The 20,321-nt window shown below is 39.8% G+C and overlaps 1 protein-coding gene across 1 annotated transcript in view; it reads right to left on the reverse strand.

Annotated features, from left to right (window-relative positions):
• LURAP1L (leucine rich adaptor protein 1 like) overlaps positions 1 to 18,671 on the reverse strand; it is a 21,110-nt gene extending 2,439 nt beyond the window's left edge. The window contains exon 1 of the mRNA XM_017830900.1: positions 18,467 to 18,671. Within this exon, the coding sequence (XP_017686389.1) occupies positions 18,467 to 18,655 (189 nt within the window). The 5' untranslated portion in view covers positions 18,656 to 18,671. The remainder of the gene's footprint in view (positions 1 to 18,466) is intronic.
• Positions 18,672 to 20,321: the final 1,650 nt, after the last annotated feature.

The raw sequence follows: 20,321 nt of genomic DNA on the forward strand, positions 1-20,321 counted from the left end.
GAGATGGGAAAGTTGACCAGAATGCACCAAAAGGATATTCCTTGCCATATAATGTTGTGCTCAGCAGTAAAACCTGTGCATTTGGTCTTTCCAATCCAGCTGTTGCTTGGGGACTGGCTGAGCATTGGTGTCCTGGCAGGACATAGTGCATCACTGACTTTGCATCACTTGTTTGGGTTTTTTTGATTTATTTCCTTGACTTTTTAAACTGTCTTCATTATTATGTATGAATTTTTCTTACTTTTGTTCTTCCATTTCTCTCCCCCTATCCCACTGGAAGAGGAGAGGGAAGTGAGTGGGCAGCTGGTAGATGCTTAGTTACTGGTCAGGGTCAACCCAATGCAAAGATATTTCAAGCTTTGCCAGTAACAGACTGCCTAAGTAACTGTCATATGTATTCTCAGTTTCCTTCTCAATCACCAAAATGACTTCTGAATTATTCTCAATCCAACATCCCAGGATTTAACACAGTTAACCTGGTACAGTGCAAAATGGCTTTACCATTCACAGTTTTAACAATACTGTCCAACTCTCATTGTGTCAGATGTGAGGTTATGAAAACAAATTGACCATTTTGTTGTTCTTCTGCACAAGCCAGTTCCTCTAGTCCTACTAATAAATCACTAGAGACCATTTGCTCAGCAACTAGGTTGTCATGAAAGCAGTAAATTACCCAGCTTCTCAAATGCAACTACAGACTTCAGCAACTTTCTGAATATAAGCAAGCTCGGAGACAAGTTTCCCAAAAGGCTGATTAAGAAAATGTTCAACAGAACTAGAACTAATATGACTCTAATGAAACAGTCCATTCTAGATAAAGGGAATCTCATATGTTTGAGATTCAGTTCACTGGAAATAATTTTTTGCTCTAAATACACCCACAGCTACATCCTTTTTGTGGAATAGCCTTACTGGAAGCAATTTTTTGCATTCCTGACTACTAGAGTTCTCCTCCTCCTAGCTACCATGTCATCCCAAGTCTCCCATATCAAGAGTGTGCTTTTCCTAAAGCAAACATTAAAAAGTAGTCCAAAAAGTGTCATCTTTCTTTAAAATAGTTTACTTCATCATCTGCTTGATAACACAAAAATGTCAAAATGACATTTCTTGCCCCTTATCAGCTTTACCCCAGACACAATCACATTAGTTTTTAGTCACTTACATGGCTGTAACCAATTTAAACAAATTTAACAATTTAACCAACTCGGTCCAAGATGGTTCAGCTAAAGGCACTAAACACAATAAAATATCACCATGTTTGACAGCTCCGCTTGTTATGCACAGTAACAGGCAGTGCGGCAATACCATAGGGAAGGTGTGTGTTAGCATAGATCAATCCTCAGCAAAACTTGTGGTGTACAGAGGAAACAATTCACGATAAGAGAGCAAAAAATAAATTCTTGCTACAGGTTTTTATATATTTTTGCTTAATTTGTATAATTACAATAGTGCAGATCCACAGGAAGGATCGTAGATATTTAATATTAACAGCTAGTCACAGTAAGAGAAAATAACGAAATTATAGTGACAGCATCTTTCAAGTAACACAGTCTGGTAGCACAGGTGGACAGATTAGCATTCAGACAGGACCAGATCTTTAGTCTGGAAGGGATAGCTGGTCTAAGCATCTGTCTGTGCCTCTCTCTCATACTGTTTGTTCTAACAAAATATTTCTTCCTTACGCAACTAGCCTTGCTTTTGGTCATCCATAATAATATGCACAACACTGGCTTATATATTCAAGAGAATTTATATTTACAAACATACGGGCATTTGTGTACATATGTATGTACAGACATATACAAATATTCATGCTATTTTTATATATACAGTGTTTTTAAAAAAGGACTTGACAAGGTTATTGTTTTTAGAATAAAACTCTTAATGACCAGGGCTGCTAACAAAGAAAATTATCGCTTCCTGGCCTTCACCCAACGTAGCGCATTAGCTGTCCTAGACTGGTCACTTAGCTTTTGGATCAAAGTTGCACTTGCACTCGGAATATGGGCAAAATGGACTTGTGTTTTCCTGCTGCATGTTCTGTAGGCAGTTTCAAGTCTGGTCCAAATATAGCGGGTGCCGTTTCCTTCCAAAAATGACAAAGCTAAAAATTCCGTTCAATATAACCTTTTAATATCTGAAAGCTGTTTGAAACTCTAGTTTCTTCTTGCAGATTACTTTCTTTTAAATTCCTGAGCTCACATGTTGCTGCTTCTTCTAATTACAGAGAGTCCGCAGGGATATTAGTGTCAATGATAAAATGTCATCTGAGGAAAAGATACTCCTAAGTTTATTTAAACTATTTTAGTTTCATTTTTTCCTCAACACTTTCATGTTGTGTGCTGTAAAGAGTTCCTTAGTGAAAGAAATGAGTGAGCCTAAATAATAAAGTATTTCCTTCAAGACAAATCTTTTAGCCAGATCACAGTGAAATAAGTCCCTACAGTAAGGCACAAAATCTTATACTTACAAGTTAATGGATTCAGGGAGGTATTTAAGTTACTCATAACAGAAGTTCTGTTCTGTACAGGGTCTCGAGCAGGACTCAGACATGGATCTAGTGCTGGCTACTATGGAATCTATGTTCTAAAGCAGTATGAGTTTGGGCACATATTGCACTATAAATGGAAGTTGGATGGAAACAGTAGCAAAGTACAGTACTATACAGAAAGTCACTCAGAGGTTCAGCATGTGAGAAGTCTTGTAGAAGATAATGAATATGTGAAGAGGGTTAGATGAAGAGTCAGTTCCATCTGTTGTTAAATGCTGCCATACCCATCTCTATTGCACCTTTTACAAACAGAATTTCTAACCAGGAGAACATTTCCATGCCAAGTAGGTGAATGACCACTACAGTTCAGGAATATTAATGCCAGTGTTGTTTCATTTTTCTAGGATGTGTCAGTCACTCCTTCCCACTTTCCTATTCAATTTCCACTATCTCCTATATCATTCAGGATGAACAGCTTGCCAGCTGTGCCTACCTCCCCTTTCTTTTTTTAAAGGCAGATAACCTCAGTTTTCCATGGAATAATGACTTCTATGAATTATTTTGAGATATAATTTTAAAAAAACCCTAAAAATTAATGTCCAAGTAATACTTTGTTTTGCATTCTCCAATGCCTCTTCTGTCAAAAAAGCTAGCCTTCTTCCACTTTTTCCTGGTGTTACTTTTGCTATGACAAACACTGAATAACAATTTTTAAAGAAAATCAATTTACAAAGAGAAAGATGAGAGTGTGGAAAGTAAACAGTGGTTAATAATATTGAATTATTCAAGCCTTATCAAGATACAAATATAATAAGCAGATATATAAGCATAAAAACCGGAACAATTAAACCTCATCAGCCAATTCTCTGAGAGAATATATATAACAAGCTAAAAAGACTATAAACAATCTATTCAATGTCCAAGGTTCAGAACATGTGAATGCAAGCATTATTTAATTGGAGTCACGAAGTTAACATATTTACAACAAGGACAAGTGTGGTGACACACCCAGAGGCTTTGTTTATTGGACAACCACCACAAAGCAAGCAGCATGCCACTTGAAGGTCAGCAAGCTCAAAATGGTGCTACCACAGCTTCTCGATACCACTGAGTAGAAGAGAAGCTCTTTTTCTAGTTAACATGTCTAAAATAAAATAAACTCACAAATAACAGATAATGGCTGCTCCTTTAACACACCAGATGATTAACAGGCTGTGCAGGAGCTACATCTACTTTAATTAATACATATGCATCCGCGTGTCTTTAAACATCTTGCCTGCTTCTGAATTGTCTCACTGATTCAAAATATTTGCAGTGGTTTCCTCAAATAATGATGCTGCTTTAGGCAAAGGTATTTCAGGATCAAGATGAAGAAATCAGAATGCCTAGGCTGACTTCTGAATTTGAACACAATCTTCAGCATCTCCTGTAAAAAAAAACGGAGTTTTTTTTTACACAGTGTAAGAACATAAGTTTACTGTCCTTAACTGCAAGGGATTATATCTGCACAGGTGAAACTGTAACTGCTTTTGGGAATACTTCACATTCACTCCATAGCAAAGCCAACTAGCTCTGATTAATTCAGGCACTACAGTAATTCAGGCTAACCCAACCAACCTGACTGACACGGTATGTGAGCTCTCTCAAACAACAGAGATGTTGACCAAAGCCTGGGAGAGATGGGACTGTCAGTAAATTGAGGTAGGTGCTGCAGTGTTCATCATTAGGCCAGATGTCTCTGACTGTGATTTACCTCACACTGATTTAGGTAAATAAAAGTTTGGTTAACAGTGATATATGTAGATCAACAGCTTTTTGTGGACCTGGTTTCTTTCATCATGGACTTGTTTCAAAATGTATTGCTGTAATATTTTCCCATTTATTTATTCCTGTTTTTTAGGCTTGTGGTAAACTTCAGACAATGAGAGACCACATACAAAAGCTATGTGCTTATACAAAAGCTAAATTTATGTGATCCATTGATTTGTAGTTGCAGTGTGCTGATCTACTTTATTTCTGCAAAGTGAGTGAGTTACACTGACCTTTCTCAGCTGTACTTCCATTATGAGTCACAATAAAAACATTGTGGCTGGCTACAGAAGCAGTCTTAATCACTTGATTTTTGGCTTTTGCCAAAGAGATTGTTTATACTCTTGTTTCTCTTGAAGACTCCAAAATTGTTAAAACCCTCATAGCAGTTTTTTAGGCAGCATTCGTTACAATCACTGAAGTCCCAGCTGTTCAGAAAGTGAGCAGTCATTCAGTTTTCAGTCATTTGGTTTTCTGTCTGCACCCTTTGCTACTTTGCTACTTTAAACAGAAGCTCTAGCGTAGTCAACATCACCTGTTTCAAGGTGCTGCAGTCCAGTACAATCCTTCACCAAATGCTTCCGATAAATATTTCTGCAGGTCCTCCTGTAAAATTTGGCTGCCACATTACATAGCTTTGTGCACAATGATTTTTAACCAGGAAGGAGAGACCTTGTGATTCTCCATTGGCCAGAAAAGGATTCTCCTTCTGAAAGCAAAGCTTACCAGCTGATTAGCTAAAGCAAGGAAGTGAGCAGTCAAGCCTGAGCCACCACCAGAATAATCAGGAAGGCAGAGCAACTTCATCAGAGAGCAAGTTAACTCAGCAAGTAGTGAGAGTAAATAACATAATTAACAGGTTCCAAGGACATTTCTTGCAAATAAATGACTAAAATATTATGCTAGTATGGTTATCATCCGGTACAGGAAATTACAGTATTGGTGATTTACATTTCTCTTACAACACCGTATTTTAATATTTTAATTTATGCACAGTAATTGATTCCTCTCAGACTTGACAGGAAAATACATACTGCCAAGTTGTGCAATTGTTTAATCACATTATCTCAAAAAAAAAGAAACAGTGGATCACAAGGCCTTTTTCCACCTCCTTGAAACATGCACAGTCCTTTTCTGTGGAGTGTGTGTGTGTGTAGCCTGTCATTTGCATTAATACCTTTGATAGTAAAATATCAATGATTCAGATGAATCATTTGCTCAGTAGGGTACAATTCTTTTTTTTTTTTTTCAATGTTATACAATTTGAGGTATCTTGTATGATTAAGTGTAATAAAAAAATCTCAGGAGGTATAGTGTCTTTTTGTTTGTTTGTTTGTTCTAGTTTTTTGGCTATCTTTTTATTTTACTATGAAAAAAAAGGAACAATTTAAATATCTCCTAAGTAGATATGACAAGAATTATCAGAGAGAAACATGCTATACACCTCAGAGTAAGAAGGAGGAAAAAAATAAAGGTTAATCAGTTAAGTCTCTATTTCATGACCTCCTGTCCAAATTAAAATCAAATAAAATCTTTAAATATAGAATTACCACAGAATTCAGATAGAGAAACATCCAGCCTCATAAAGATGAATGAATGTAAAAGGAAGATCCTGATTCTTTTAAAACTTGGTTGAATTAACACGAAAAGGAGCAGTGAGGAAATGTTGGGGTTTGAGAAGAGCAAAAACTTCTAATGCTATTGGAAGGTTTTACCAAATGTTTCCAAATATTTCATGCTACCATCATAAAAGCATCATCTGACCTTAGAGATGTATCTTTGACAAAGGTGAAAATGTCCAGAACAATCCATAATATGGACTCACATATGCTGACAGACAAGATAATACCACTGCAAACATTCAGGTCAATATGAAGCGGTAATGTTTGGCTGTTGGTGTCAGAAAGTGTTACAGCAGATGGACGATCACAGCATCATTATTAAGTGTTCTGGACACCAGCCACAATACAGGACTGTATGTGTCACCCCACCAACATGAGACAGCTCTGGGGCTCAGTAGCATATCTAATTTCTTTTATTTCATTGAATTTCACTCTCTGCCTTATGTTTGTCTTGACCAAAACATGCTCTTAAAAACACAATGCAAAAAATGGATAAAATATCTGCTCGTTTGGTTAATAATCACTCCAGACCTGTTCATCCCTTTAAAATTAATTATTTTTAATACTGGCACTGTGCAAGTATGCTCAAAAGCATATAACTAAAGTAAAAGTGAAAAAAGATAATGGGTTTTACTTATTCAAAATTTGAAGTTATTGCTTTTACAGAGATAACACCAAATTTTGAAAATATTCAAAACCGTAAAAAAAACCCCAAACAAAATAAAACAAAAAAACAACAAAAAATCTAACTACCCAACTTATTTCATTAAGTCAGAACTGAGAAATGACAATATTAAGGCTGGAGACAAATCTGAAGTTTCTTGAAATTCAAGTCTGCTTCCACAATACCACTGGAAAGACACATACTATTAAAAAAAAAAATTAAAAATCTTTGTCTGAATCTCCCCAGAAGCCAAAATGGAATTCTGTTTTAAATAATTTTGTGTTCCTGGAGATGGGGTAGATCCTACTGAAAGCACATTTTTAATTTAACAACCAAAACTTTAGTAAAGGCAAACTCCCGTCCTACTTACTTAAGGTTTACTTGGATAAGAATAAAAAAGAACTTCAAGACAGACTTGTAATTCTAAGTGATCACAGGTGCTCTTAGAACTTCTTTAACAGTATTAGAAAGTGATATGCTGATCACTGGGATTTTTTCCTATTAAAACATTATAAGCATTACATTTCCATGCTAAATATTTTAAAACTTATTGAATAAAAATGATTCAATATCTTATAAAATAAGGCTTTTTTTTCTGTAAGTTTAATTTGTGCACTATTTAAAGTTGCATGTCTTTCAAATTCAGACTCATTTATTCTTTTAAATGTAAAACTTCATCCAAATCTTCCTACTGGAGGATGGTGTAATCACCATCCTCCTAAAATACGGTTCCTGCGCAATCTTTATGCCTATCAGAAAGTACTAGCAAATTTTAGGTCTTTCAGATAAAATGAAGCTGAATATTTTGAGTCTTTCAAACAAAAACACCCTTTTAAACTTCCAGATATCTATAAAAAGTTAGCTTCTTTAGTTTTCTCTCATCCACTAGGAAGGTATCAAACAGCCAGCATATAAGATGCATATAGAATCTATGGGTTAAAGATCTAGAAGCAAACAAGAGTTTAGAACCATCTCTAGCAAGCTGAAATGCTGAAATTGTCCAGCACAACTAGCAAAGTAGGTTGTTGAAAGTTGCGCTAGCTGCAGCTTTTGAGCCATTATGGATCAAAAAGCCATGTACCCCATTGTTTACTACAGAACACACTGCAGTAATCTGTTCTGCAGGTCACAAGGTGTGATTATCTAAGTAGAACAGTGAAAGCATACATTAACAATTAAACGAAGAAAAATCCTATACTTCCAGGGAAGGATATGAGAAGGTAACAACAGCAATCAGTCATGAACTATAAACTTCAAGGCAAAATCAGGCACTGTAGGTACCAGTCTTTCTATATTATTTGAACTCTCCTCTGACCAATAACTATCATCCACACCATATAGTGCAGTCCTCAGCTTCTCCTGCACAACTCCAACTCATGTCATACTACTCTTTTTTAATTTAAACCTGTTCTTAATGAAGATTTCTAAATAGAAGAGTACTGGGGCAGTGTAAAGTGATTCTAATTCAGCAAAGAATATTAATCATAGCTATCAACGCAGTTACCAGAGGTATGAGTAGAGTGGGAAGGAATCAAGGTCATTAGTTATATGTCCCATTTCTCTTTCTACTGAGAAAATACTAGCTACTAAGCTAGTTGGGAAGCAGAAATAAGGTGCAAGACTTGCAAGACATGGCTAGGAAAAGACAAACATGGCTTTTGCAAATAAACAAGGGTGACCTGGGAAATGAGAGAACTAGACAAGGAAAACCAAGACGCAACAGGTTTGGATTAGAGAAGTTCAGTTGCATTTGAAAAGGGCTGGTTAGGACTCTTCTGAAGTAATTTTGTCAACTAAGTACAAATTAATGAAAATGAAACAGAGAAATAACAAAGCTTAAACATCATACTGTTGTTTTGGTTGCATTTCTTTTTTGTCTGAAATGGGAGGACTGATGCTCTGCACTGGTGAATGCATAAATAACCTTATGAATTGATCGTCACAGAGGGCTACTTTGTCTGTCTATGGGAAAAACACAAACCGCACTTCCACTCCAGTGCTCCAGTCACAACAACTAGTGCTAGATGCTAGCAAAGGAGGATGTAAATTCCATGGGCATTTGAAGAAACTTATAGTTGCTTTGGCATGCCAGTGGTCCTATTCTTCTCCTGCGAAGAAGCTTTCTCCTCTGCTGTTGCAGGATTTACAATTCCTACAAACCCTGTAACACTAGGACCCTGCCATGGGCCACAACGTGAAACAAAAATGTTTCAGCGTACACCACAATTCTCCCAAGACATCTGGACAGACCACTAATAGTCACAGTGGTTGAAGTGCTCCTGTGAAGGCAAAATGCACTTGGAGCCAAAGAACAGGAGAAGATCTCTAAAAATTATCATTCTGGTTTCATATTTTCTCCTCTCACAGGTGTATAGTTTTGAGAAGACTTTTAGAAAAATAGTCTACCATTGGAGTTTACAATGATTGAGTTCTCAAAGTTGTCATGTTTTTGCGCAGACCCATCCAAATCCTGCCTGTGGAAAGGATTGTTCAGTACCAATACCAACATAAAACCACTACATTACCACTGTTTTATGATCATGCTCATTGGAGGACAACTTCAGGCTTTCAGTGTGGCTGGAACAGGCCTTCTCTGGCCACTCTTAAAAAGATACATGTTAATCTCATTTCAGGAAGGATGCTAGATATTCAGAATCACAGCATCACAGAATACTTGGGGTTGTAAAGGACCTCTGAAGATCATCTAATCCAACCTCACTGCTACAGCAGGTTGCACAGGATCATTTCAAGGTGGGGTTTGAAAACTTCCAGAGAGGTAAGACTCCACAATCTCTCTGGACAGTGTGTTCCTGTGCTCAGTCACCCTCAAAGTAAAAAAGCTTTTCCTCATATTCTGATAGAACCTCCTGTGTGTCAGTTTGTGCCTGTCACCCCTTGTTCTGTCATAAATTAAAGTCTTTTCAGTAAACACTTAATATTTAATGTCCAATGTCTGCTATGTCTCATAAGCATGTATCTGAGACAAAAAAAGCAGAGAAACAATTTCAAATACATTTCTTTAAACCAGTGGAAATTCTGTAGGAAGACAAAAAAAAAGTAATAGAAAACCGTAAAGCAACAAAGCTGTTCTATTTTTGTTTCTTGCTTAAGGTAAAAACCTGTGAGCTTGGAAACACTCAATACGTTACATTGTAATCCTTGGATATGTGTTTCCTTCTGTACCTAGAGAGAGGTTTCATGGCCAAAGTATAATGGTAGTAAAATTGCTCTCCTTCTGGAAGCATTTTAGTCATGAACGCAGCAAACAAAATTACAAATTAAGCCAGTAACGTGTTTATAAGTGTTTACAAAATCTGAAACTCCCAGCAGCTAAATAGCAATTTAGCATTGCTTTACAGTCACTAAATATTTTCACTTCACCTGGCACTGCACCCAGCAGGGCCACACAATACTTGGAGTTTATTTTACAGCACAGTAAATGAAACAGGTAACTTCTCTAGCAGCTTCGCTAGTTTGTGTTTCCTGTTAATTAACAAATGTGCCATATCATTCCCTTGACAAAAGTATTAAGAAAAGCTAGTTGGTGGGGAAGGATGAGGCTTGGATTGATGAAAGCAGGGTTGCACAGGTGTGCCACTAAGCTCTTCTCTATGTTTATGGAAGCTCTAGGAGAGATTGCATATCCTAACAAAACAGAGTAGCTAATTTTAACATATACATATATATATATATATATATATATACTCCCCAGTATATTCTCCTTATCTTCTCTTATGGAAGGAGGGAAACTTCCTTTGGAGCTACTTCAGGAGGGGAATCCTCAGACACATTCCACATGCTAATCCACAGGCATGCAGCAGAGGGACTCACCACTGGAAGACAGGACAGGTTATCTCTGAAATAACTGACCATCCCAATATGCTTCTAGATTTGAAGCTGTGTTGTTTATACCTTTCATAGCTGTAATACGAGATTGCTTACAGACCTCCTGGATGAATTTTGGTCACTTGTTTTGGTCACCCTTCAGATTAGGATTGGTTATCATGAACACAGGTAAAAGCTTATAATTAGAAGCCTCATTTATGAGAGTAAAAGTTCCATAACAAAGGCTACAAGTCTGTCTTCACATAAAAAAAGTTTCCCTTTTATTATGAGGTTGTCCATAATTTTACAATCAGAGCTCTTCAACTTTACAAACAGTAATGTGAGAACCATCTCTTGGAACTGCTTATATGCAAGAAATCTAACTTCCATGCTTATAAACGTGGGTGAAAATCCATTAGAGAAATTGCACTTGATTTAATTGAATTCCAGCTGTTTTTCAACAGCTCAGACCCTCTGACTTTTTAGTCCTGTAACTTTATCCTTGTTTGTTCCAGATTCAAGTATCCAGCCTCTCTTCTAGGACATCAAGAGAAATGAAACACATAGGAAATAAACATGTCCATTGCAGGAAGTTTACTAGGTTTTGGCCTTGAGAGCAGAGAATAGACAAATAATCTTGTAACCTTTAAAACATGAATTGAAAGTGTATTCTTTTTCTTTAAGTATTTACTTTTAGGAAAAAGAAACTATTGAAGAGTAGAAATACACTTGTTTGCCATCATCTCTGCTCAATATAGGTATCTAGTATTGTACATTTCAAGTTTTACCAGCTCACAGACAAAAGGTACTTTTAAATTATTTTTAGCCATAAGTATCCACGTAAAAGAAAGCATCCACACAAAATTATGATGATCAAAGGACTGGAGCATTGGCCATATGAGGAAAGACTACAGGTTCTTTTCTCCTTGGAGAAGAGAAGTCTTGGGGATGGGGATGTCTCATCACAGTATTCTAGTGCTACAAAGAGAACTAGGAGAGGCTTCATTTTAATGCATGATAATTTTTTTTCAGTGATGACAACCAACCTCCTCATGTATGTGGAGGAGTCCCTGTTGCTGGAGGTTTTCAAAATGCAACTGGACAGAGTGCTCAATAGTCTCACCCAGACTCTGGGTCCTATGAAAGGTGAAAATAGACAATTTTTGGGCTCCCTTCATAGAATGGCCCTTCTATCCTAGGCTATTCTACGAAAACCATGGTGTTCTGCTGATTTCATTAGAAAGTTTATAATCTATTTGCTAAAAGCCATCATAAACTGTAAAACTCTGTGCAGAAAGGCTTTAGTTTCCATGTCTTTCAATTGTCAGCAACCAGACTTTAAAAAGCAACTTCAAGGATTCTTCTATTCTTGAAAAAGTAATCATGAATGAATCATGAAATTATAATATATACTCTTTGAAATAAAGGCTGGCAGAAGTCTCACAGTACATGGGCAGTCTAACTGGAAGTCTTGACTGCAAGTTTCCCCAACACCGCTGTGACGATCCATACATGAGACAGGAGCGTATGTACCAAAGTATCTCACACTGATGCTGCCAGGTAAGGTATCAGCAATGTTTCACACCCTGGGCCATTCAGCAGCTAATAATGTATGCACATATTTGTCTGTACTTCCTAGGGACTTAAACACTTCAGCATCTGCTATAGCTGAATAAGAACAGCCATAAGCACCAAGTGCAACATGGAGACACTCCACAATTCAAATTCTTCTGCCCCACACTGGGTGAAATTTGCCAGTCAAAATATATGTTTAAATATGCATTAATTTAAATAATCTTGCTCAACTCATCATTCCAGAGATGATCTGAAAAGGTGGAAAATCTGGCAAAGTGCTGGCACTTTGTTTAGGTTGCAATTTTTTCCTGTTAGATTTGATCATTTTCCCTAAGGATAAATCTACAAGTGCCTTTTAGCATGAGTATCCTGGTATCACTGCCCAATTTGCATTATATGTAAAAAATTACAAACTCCTTTACTACATCATGTGAATTGGAGAGTATGGAGAGAACTTCCTAGCAAGATCCAGGATTACTACCTGTGGTGGAGGGAAACAGTTTTCCCCCTGCAGTTTTAAAATGGTAAAACCCCAGGGGGTGGTGACCCTTGAAGTTTTGAGGTTTTACCCAATGAGCGCTTCTGCAAAATACAAACATATCATAAGCAGAACAGAAGAGAAGGTAGTTGTAGTTGTGGTAGGAGAAGTAGCCATGTTGTGAAGCCACGAGGAGAAACAGCTGCAGCCCCACTGGGGGCTGGGCCTCCCCCAGCCCCCAGAGGGGGTGGCTACAGACACTTGGAACAGTGTTAAGCTGGACTATGTATCTGTAGCTATGAGCTGGGGGATGTATCTCCACTGTGAGCCGCAGCAAGAGATACTGAAAAGCAGCGGCAGAGACAGCAGCGAACAGAGGCTATGGCTAAAAGCCAACAGATAAGAACTGAATCAGAGAAGCAGCAGCAAACAGCACGCAACCAAACAAGACACAGAGTTGTCTGAGAGAGCCGAGGGAGAGCCAGCAGCAGAGAGACAGAGTTGGGGTAAGAAACTGAAACCAAAAGACCCCAAACTCCTTGGAGATGCCTCACCTCCTAGAAGGGAGGGGTGAAGTGCAACATGCACTGCAGAGGAGCTGAAAAGCTCAAAGTGTCCTGGAAAGCTGGACCAGGACAGTCAAAGGAATGCGGATGGGGTGACCTTGGCCCCCTGCTGCTTGAGACAGAGCACAGGAGCTCTGGTAGAACTCTTGAGGCAAAGACTTTCAACTGAAAGCTGCCCGAGACGTTCTGACTCAGAGGTAAATCCCCTGAGGAAGGGACTTTTATGAAGATGCCCCTGCACTTCATGATATGACCGTGGTGAAGCGAGTTTTGTCCCTGCTGGCAGTCCACAGGCGAGACCTTCGCTTGGAGTCAAAGGACGAGAGGGGTGAAAGAAGACCCCCTTGTGTGTACTGGCAGAGATCCAGATACAGATGCTGCATAAAAGGAAGAAAGACTGCTGCCCTAGAGAAACTGCTGCTCTGAGAGTGGAAAGGGATCTTTTTCCTTCTTCCCTCCTGGACTTTTATTTGGAGGGGAGAAGAGATTTGATCCATTGTAAATACTTATGTCATGGTAGAGATAGCTAAGATTGTATATAATGTATTGTAGTATTTATTTGTACAGTCATTGTAATATATATTTCCTTTCCCCCATTTTGAGACTCGTGTGGTTGTCTGGAAAAAAACATCTCACATTGGGTTGAGATGTGGGAGGGGGCTAGGACTAGGGAATTGGATTTTTGGGGCTCTCAAACCATGACACTATCTTTTCCAGTGAACTTCAGGAGGACTTGGGGAAATAAGTTAATTTCTATTTTTGTATGTCTTTCTATTTCTAAGAGCCTCACTGAATAACTGCTCACGAATAAATGAAGGTTAATCAAACTGTCCTACACAGGCTTGAGGCTTAGCCACTAGTAATTTTATATTTAAGATTTTATCTTCAGTCAAGATTTTAAGAAAAATTCCAATTAATCTAATAGAAACCCAGCATCTGATACACAGTTTTGCATGGCTGACTAGGCACACTGAACCAGACTTGGCTTCAGTTAAGACAACTGATATTATCATACAAAACAGTGAAAGTAGCAGCCTGTACTTACAGCAAGTGATAAAGAGATGTTTTAAATTAGTTGTTGACTTTTTTTTCTTTAAAGAAACTAATAAATGTAGACTCTCCCCCCAGCTGTGGATCTAATAAATCTGAAGCACTGTTCAAACTCTGTAGAGCTGGTAGAAGAGAGTGACAACAGCTTTTCCCTCCAACTTGCTTCTTCATTGACATGCTAAGGATATGTGAAAGAAACAAAACAAAACAAAACGAGACAAAAAAAAACCACCAAAAGAAGCAACAAGAAAACAAAGCAAAACAAAACCAACACAAAACCCCAAGAAAGACTGGCACCATAATGATTGTATTTGCCTTAACTACAGTCAGTAAGAGATGCTTTTACTTCTATTTCATTTTGTCAGGGATCAATGACAATTAGCCCTTAAAAAACAGTTATACTAAAAAAATAATAGAATGAGAAAGCATAGGAGTGTACCTCTATCTCAAATAGGTTTAGCCTAAATCTGGCATGCTCCACTCCTTGAAAATAGTATTGTTTCAATTTCTTTATCCTTCACTCTAAAAACTGCTGCACTCAGTATACCAATTTTGACTTTCAGGCTCATAAACAGTATTTGATCCTCAATAGTGTTCACCAAAAGGAATCTCATTTAAAAGTCCCAGCGCTGCCATCCACCCCTCAATTTCAAGCCACGGCGTATCTTTTCTGCCTGATACATTTTTATGCAAAATATTTTTTTAATTATTGCATGTAATGTAGACTATATTCTTTAATTGTTTAGCTTTCAAAAAAGGCATTAAAAAGTTGATTTTGGAAACTTTTGAATTAAAGGAAAAAAAACCAAAACCCACTCTCTTTCTTCAAGTGTTAAGGAAAATCTCCCTTTGAGTAACCTCAGAATTTTGAAGGAGAATTGAGGCTTTTGAAGCAGTATCATTTCAGGCTGCAGAATAAGCCTCACTGATTATTTACTGTAGTGCATAGCTGCTGAAGTTATATGTGTTGAATGGTGACCTCAGGAGCATGGTACACTAGAAAAAGGGCTGCAGCTATAAAGGGTTATTATTAATTCCCCAGTGGAACATTCCACCTAAAATACCACAGGAAAAAAAGAGCTTAACAGTAACATTGTGACAAATTTCATAGTGAGTCAAGGCCACACTAGCTAGTAGGAAGTACTCATTCCACTCTAGGTTGACCAGAGCACAGTGTTTTGACCTGCACTGGCAATTACATCTTGCTACTCTGGTAACTTTATGGCCTTTTAACTCAAAGGTTTTCAGCATCCACCCAGTCTCCATTGTGGCCTTGTTGGGGAAAGTGGAGGATAAGGAAAGGGAAGTAAGGCCAAACAGGTCTGCCTTTCTAGAAAGATAGACTGTGGTGCTTTGTGAGTGATTGGAGTGACTATCAGCAAAACCAGGCTCGAGGGAAAAAGAACCGTATGCTGTGAACCACAAAAGGATCTGAAGGAGCCTCAAGACCTTCACCCAGGAGGCGTACAGTTGCCACACACACCCCCCCCAATCTGTCAGGTACTGTAACTCACAGTCAAAACCAGCATTTCCAAGTCAAATATTGTCAATTTTTTCCATATTTGACTAGAAAAGAAGAGCCTGGATAACCTTGTTTTGCATATGCTTACAAAAAGTTTGCCTCAAGTCTGAAACAAGCAAGCAAAAAAAAAACATAGATAGGTCTATCCAAAATTCAGTGAGTGGGCTGCGGAATTTGCCATCATAGCACAACCAGAAAAAAACAGCTTGATGGATGACACTTGGTTTTCTAAGCTTCTAGTATGTTCCATTTTTTGCATTTTTTTACTACTGCAGCAAATATAAATTACTTTTCTACATGTTAAAGGCATCTTAGGCCATACAGCAAAGCCAAAGAACAATAAATAAGAAAGAGGTCTGAAATAAGAAGTTTTGACTGATATGCAGTAAAAGAGAAAAAAAACATAGAAAGGAACCACAATTTTTACCTGGTATTGTTCTTAAATTGATTAAATCTGCACAATGTCACAAAGAAAACTGCAAAGGGGAAAGTGACAGATTAAGAGGATTAAGAAACTCTTAGGATAGAGGAAAATAGTGAAAATGCTAGAGACTAGAGACAAACCTCAGGAAGGTAGTTCACTTTCATGCTCTGGATTAGAGAAAATAGCTGAAAGCATGAATAAGATATAGACAGGGTAGTAATACTTCACAAATAGTCATTTTACTGGTGGTTTAATGTGCATACACAGACCGGAAGTCAAATGGGAAGAGACCCATAACTGAATTCTCCTTGCTTACCAAGAGCAATGAGTTCAGATGCAAAAGTCAGTCAGTCATTGAAGTGATGAAGAACAGCAGAGGTCAAGGCTTTTGGAACTAAAACATGTTTATGCTTAAGGCATGAAGGAAAAAGAGGGAAACTGGGTGGCAGGAGGAAGAAGAGGCAAATCGAAGATTGTGACATGAAACTTTTAAGTATGAAGTAGGTGAAGAGACCAACTTGAAAGGGAAGGGTGATATGGGCAACTCACTGGCATCCCCCTTCCTTAATAGGCCTAATTGTCATGATATGTCTAGACAGGCATGCCGAGAACCCTGGCTACCTTATTTGCTTCCTTTGCAGTCTGACATCCCATACATTATAAGCTACCTGCAGGTCATTCTACAATATTGTGCAAGCTTAAAATTAAAAAATAAACATGAGATATGCTGACAGTGTGTTACTCAATGCTAAACTGAAGTTCCCAGTGATCATTAAACTAACAGCATAGAATCACAGAATTATGTTTGAAGGGATACTAAATATCACTAGTTCCAATCTTCCTGCCATGGGCAGGGACAGCTTCCAAAAGATCAGGTTGTTGAAAGCCCTATCCAACCTGGCCTTGAACACTGCTAGGGATGGAGCACCCACAATTTCTCTGGGCAATCTATTTCAGTGCCCCACTACCCATTGAATAAAGAATTCCTTCCTAATATCTAATTTGAATCTCTCCTCTTTTATTTTAAAGCCATTCCCTCTTGTCCCATCACGACATGTCTTTGTAAACACTCCCTCTCTAGCTTTCTTCTTGGCCCTGTTTAGATACTGAAAGGTGCCTAAAAGGTCTCCACAGAATATGTTGATATCTTGATTTGTGTGTATCTCTTAAATAACCTGAAGCCCTACAATAGCAAGTGTGATTTATAAATTACCCCTCAAGATTAACATTACCATTTTGGCTATTAACTCTCAAAATATCCATTCTCTTCCTCTTTTTGCTTAGCATTCTTCTTCTTTAAAAACACTTATGAACCCACACACCTTTTACTTATATCTATCCATCTATATATGTGACATTGCACAGGGACTGAAGGTATGGCATTACAGTTGTTCACACAGATTGAGATTGATTTGTTTGCTGTAAACGGTTGAGTTCCAAGACTGTTGCACAAAGTTATCTCAACACATTGCCAGAAAAATCCTCATCCCAACATGATCAAATTTTATCCTGTGTTCAAATAAGCTTAGTGGCAGGAGCTATGGAAAGAACTGCTACTGAAAAGAGTCTTTTAGGACCTCACATAACAATTATTCCCTAATAAAAATGGAAGCTAACTGTGGCTGCAAATCTGAGGTACCCTGCATTGTCAAGATCGTATGTGCTAAGTGTTCACTGTGCTCACTTGCTTGCAAAGAGCATTCTTTTTCTTTGTCTTAAAAAATTAAGCCAGTTTTATGGCATCATCAAAAAATAAATTTATTGAGATGGTGGCATACAAAGGAGGACAAGCGCCTGCATTAAGACAGTAAACAAGTTAAAAGTTCCAAACTACGTCCACCTTAGTCCCATCACAGATCACTAGCAAAAAAAAGAGAAATCATTCCACCCAATGTAGTTGTTCAAGAATTAGTGTGCATCATCTGTAGCCTGTTTGGAACTAATTAAGTCTCTGAAGATTGAAGTCCAGAAATCAAGTCCCTGAATTCTGGGCCAAATTTCCAGCCCCAAAATATCCCGTGTCTCCTTAGGTATTAGTCATCAGCAGGAAACAGGTGCGATGCAGAAAATGCACTTACAAAGGTGAGAGGTAAGTGCATTCTTTCGTTTATTGGTACTCCAGCTTTCAGTACTTCTAACGAGCTGACAGAGGAACGGAAGCCAACAGCGAGTCACTGGCGAACTGCCACGCTGCGAGGGAAGGAACTCGCCGCTCCGCCGAGCAGCCTCCTGCCCTCCCGGCACCGCAGCCCCCGCTGCCGCCCGGCCCCGCCGGGGGATGGATGCGAGGCGGCGGCTGCTCCCGGGTCAGGCAGCGCCTCTCCCAGGGCGGGCCGGCAGGGTAGGGCAGGGGGAGCGCAGCGCCGTCCCCATCCCGGCCGGTGCCGCCGAGCGGGAGGCGGCGGAGCGTGAGGGCTGCGGCCGGCGCCCGGCTACTCACCATCTCCTGCCTCAGGAGCTGAAGTTTCATCTCCAGACGGGCCAGGGCGGCGGCGCGGCGGTGCCGGGGGCCGGGGGCCGCGGCGGCGGGGCGGGCCGCGAGCTCCTCCCCGCGCAGGGGCCGCGCCAGGCTCTCGGGCACTTTGCGCCCCAGTTTCTGCTCGACGTCGCGGAGGTCAGGCGGCTCCATGGCTTGCCCAGCAGGGGCCTACGGCGGCGGCGGCGGCAGCGCCGGCTCTACCTGCGTCCGTCCGGCCGCTGCCGGGTCGCGGAGGCGCCGAGACTCACGGCGGCCGCGCCACGCGGGGGACCCGCCGCGGGCTCGGGCATCTCCCGGGCGCACCAGCCCCTGCCGCCCCCTCCCCGGCCCTGCTCTGCCGCCGCGGGGAAAGGCGACGGCGGGCAGGCGGGGGCGACGGTGGAAAACGCCTCTGCTCCGTGTGCGAGACCGCGAAGCACCCCGATAGCCGCCGGCCTGGGCAGCGCGACCCGACTCATCACGTCCCGCCCGGCTGCAACTTTAAAGCCGCTGGCAGGTGGAAGAGGCGCGGCGCGGCCCTCCCACCGCGGTGCCCGGAGAAGAGGCGCGGCGCGGCCGCGGCCGCGGGGCGCCCCCGCACGGCGGGGACTGCGCCAGGCGCCCGGGACAGCGCTCGGGAACTCCGTGTGCCCTCGGCGGAAAGAGAGGAGAGATGGAGAAGTGGAGGAAGGGAAGGAAAAGGAAAAAGAAAAAGAGCAAAAGAAAAAAAAGGGGGGAGGGAAGGGAAAATAAAGGAAAAGAGAAAATGAAGGAAAAGAGAAAAAGTGGGAAAAACCCCCAAAACACAAAAGAAAATTAATTAGTCTCCCTTTCTAACTGGGATAGGAACATAAGTACAGTGCAAATGATATTCCCACTCGTCAAACAGGTTTTATTGCAGACAAGCTGATTCCTCCCCAAAACTCTTGTTATTTTTAATATTTTTTTACCCTCGTCCTCTTTAAGAAGTAAAACTTGCAACCTGAGCCAGTTGCTCTGACAGCAAGGCAAGTCTTGGCTGTGTAGATAGCAGTGCTGGATGTGTCCTGTAGCTAGCTCCCTGTCCCATGGTGCTGCTGCACATACCTATCACAGCACTGAAAACCCTTTTAGGCACAAAGGTGTGAATAGCCACATCCGTGGAACTGCAGCTGACACATGGCAAGGAGGCTGAGAGGGTAAGGCCACCAACCCTGAGTGCCAGGTCCTTTACAGCATCTAGAATCACAAAAAGTAGTGTGGTGAGCTTGGGAAAGCAAAATGTTGTTACAGCAAACTGGATGCTCTCTGCAAAATATTTCATCAGTACTTTAAAATCTGAGATTTATTGATCAGAGAACTTTGCAAGGATTTAGTACAGTCAAGCAAAAAATTCACAGACATATCTGATAATCTTAGAGGTGCATTGATTTTAGACCAGGACCCTTATTGTGTCACTATAATCATCTGGAAGTCCTTTGTGTGAGACATATGCAAAGACATTTTTCTCTCTCATATTCGCAAGTTCTGATGACAAAAACTCCATCAATATTTTTTAGAAAAGAAAGCCAAAAGCAGCCACACACACAAAATCACTGCCACCATATATCCAAATATGTCTTGCAGTTATATGGATATTTAGACACCAGTTTCTATATAATCTCAAATTGTTTATGCCATTCTGTAGATTAGTAAGAATCCCACTGAAATTCTTCCTCAGTGATCTATGAATGCCTTGTTAAGTAAAAGTCCAAGTTTATATCATTATTTTTGTTAGGACATTGAACTATTAAAGGACAATTTTTTGTTATACAAGAAGCATTAAAAAAGTAATGATTCAACTCTGTTCAAACTTTCT

This window comes from Lepidothrix coronata, unplaced genomic scaffold (genome assembly GCF_001604755.1).
Source record: "Lepidothrix coronata isolate B3197 unplaced genomic scaffold, Lepidothrix_coronata-1.0 Scaffold185, whole genome shotgun sequence".
NCBI lineage: Eukaryota > Metazoa > Chordata > Aves > Passeriformes > Pipridae > Lepidothrix > Lepidothrix coronata.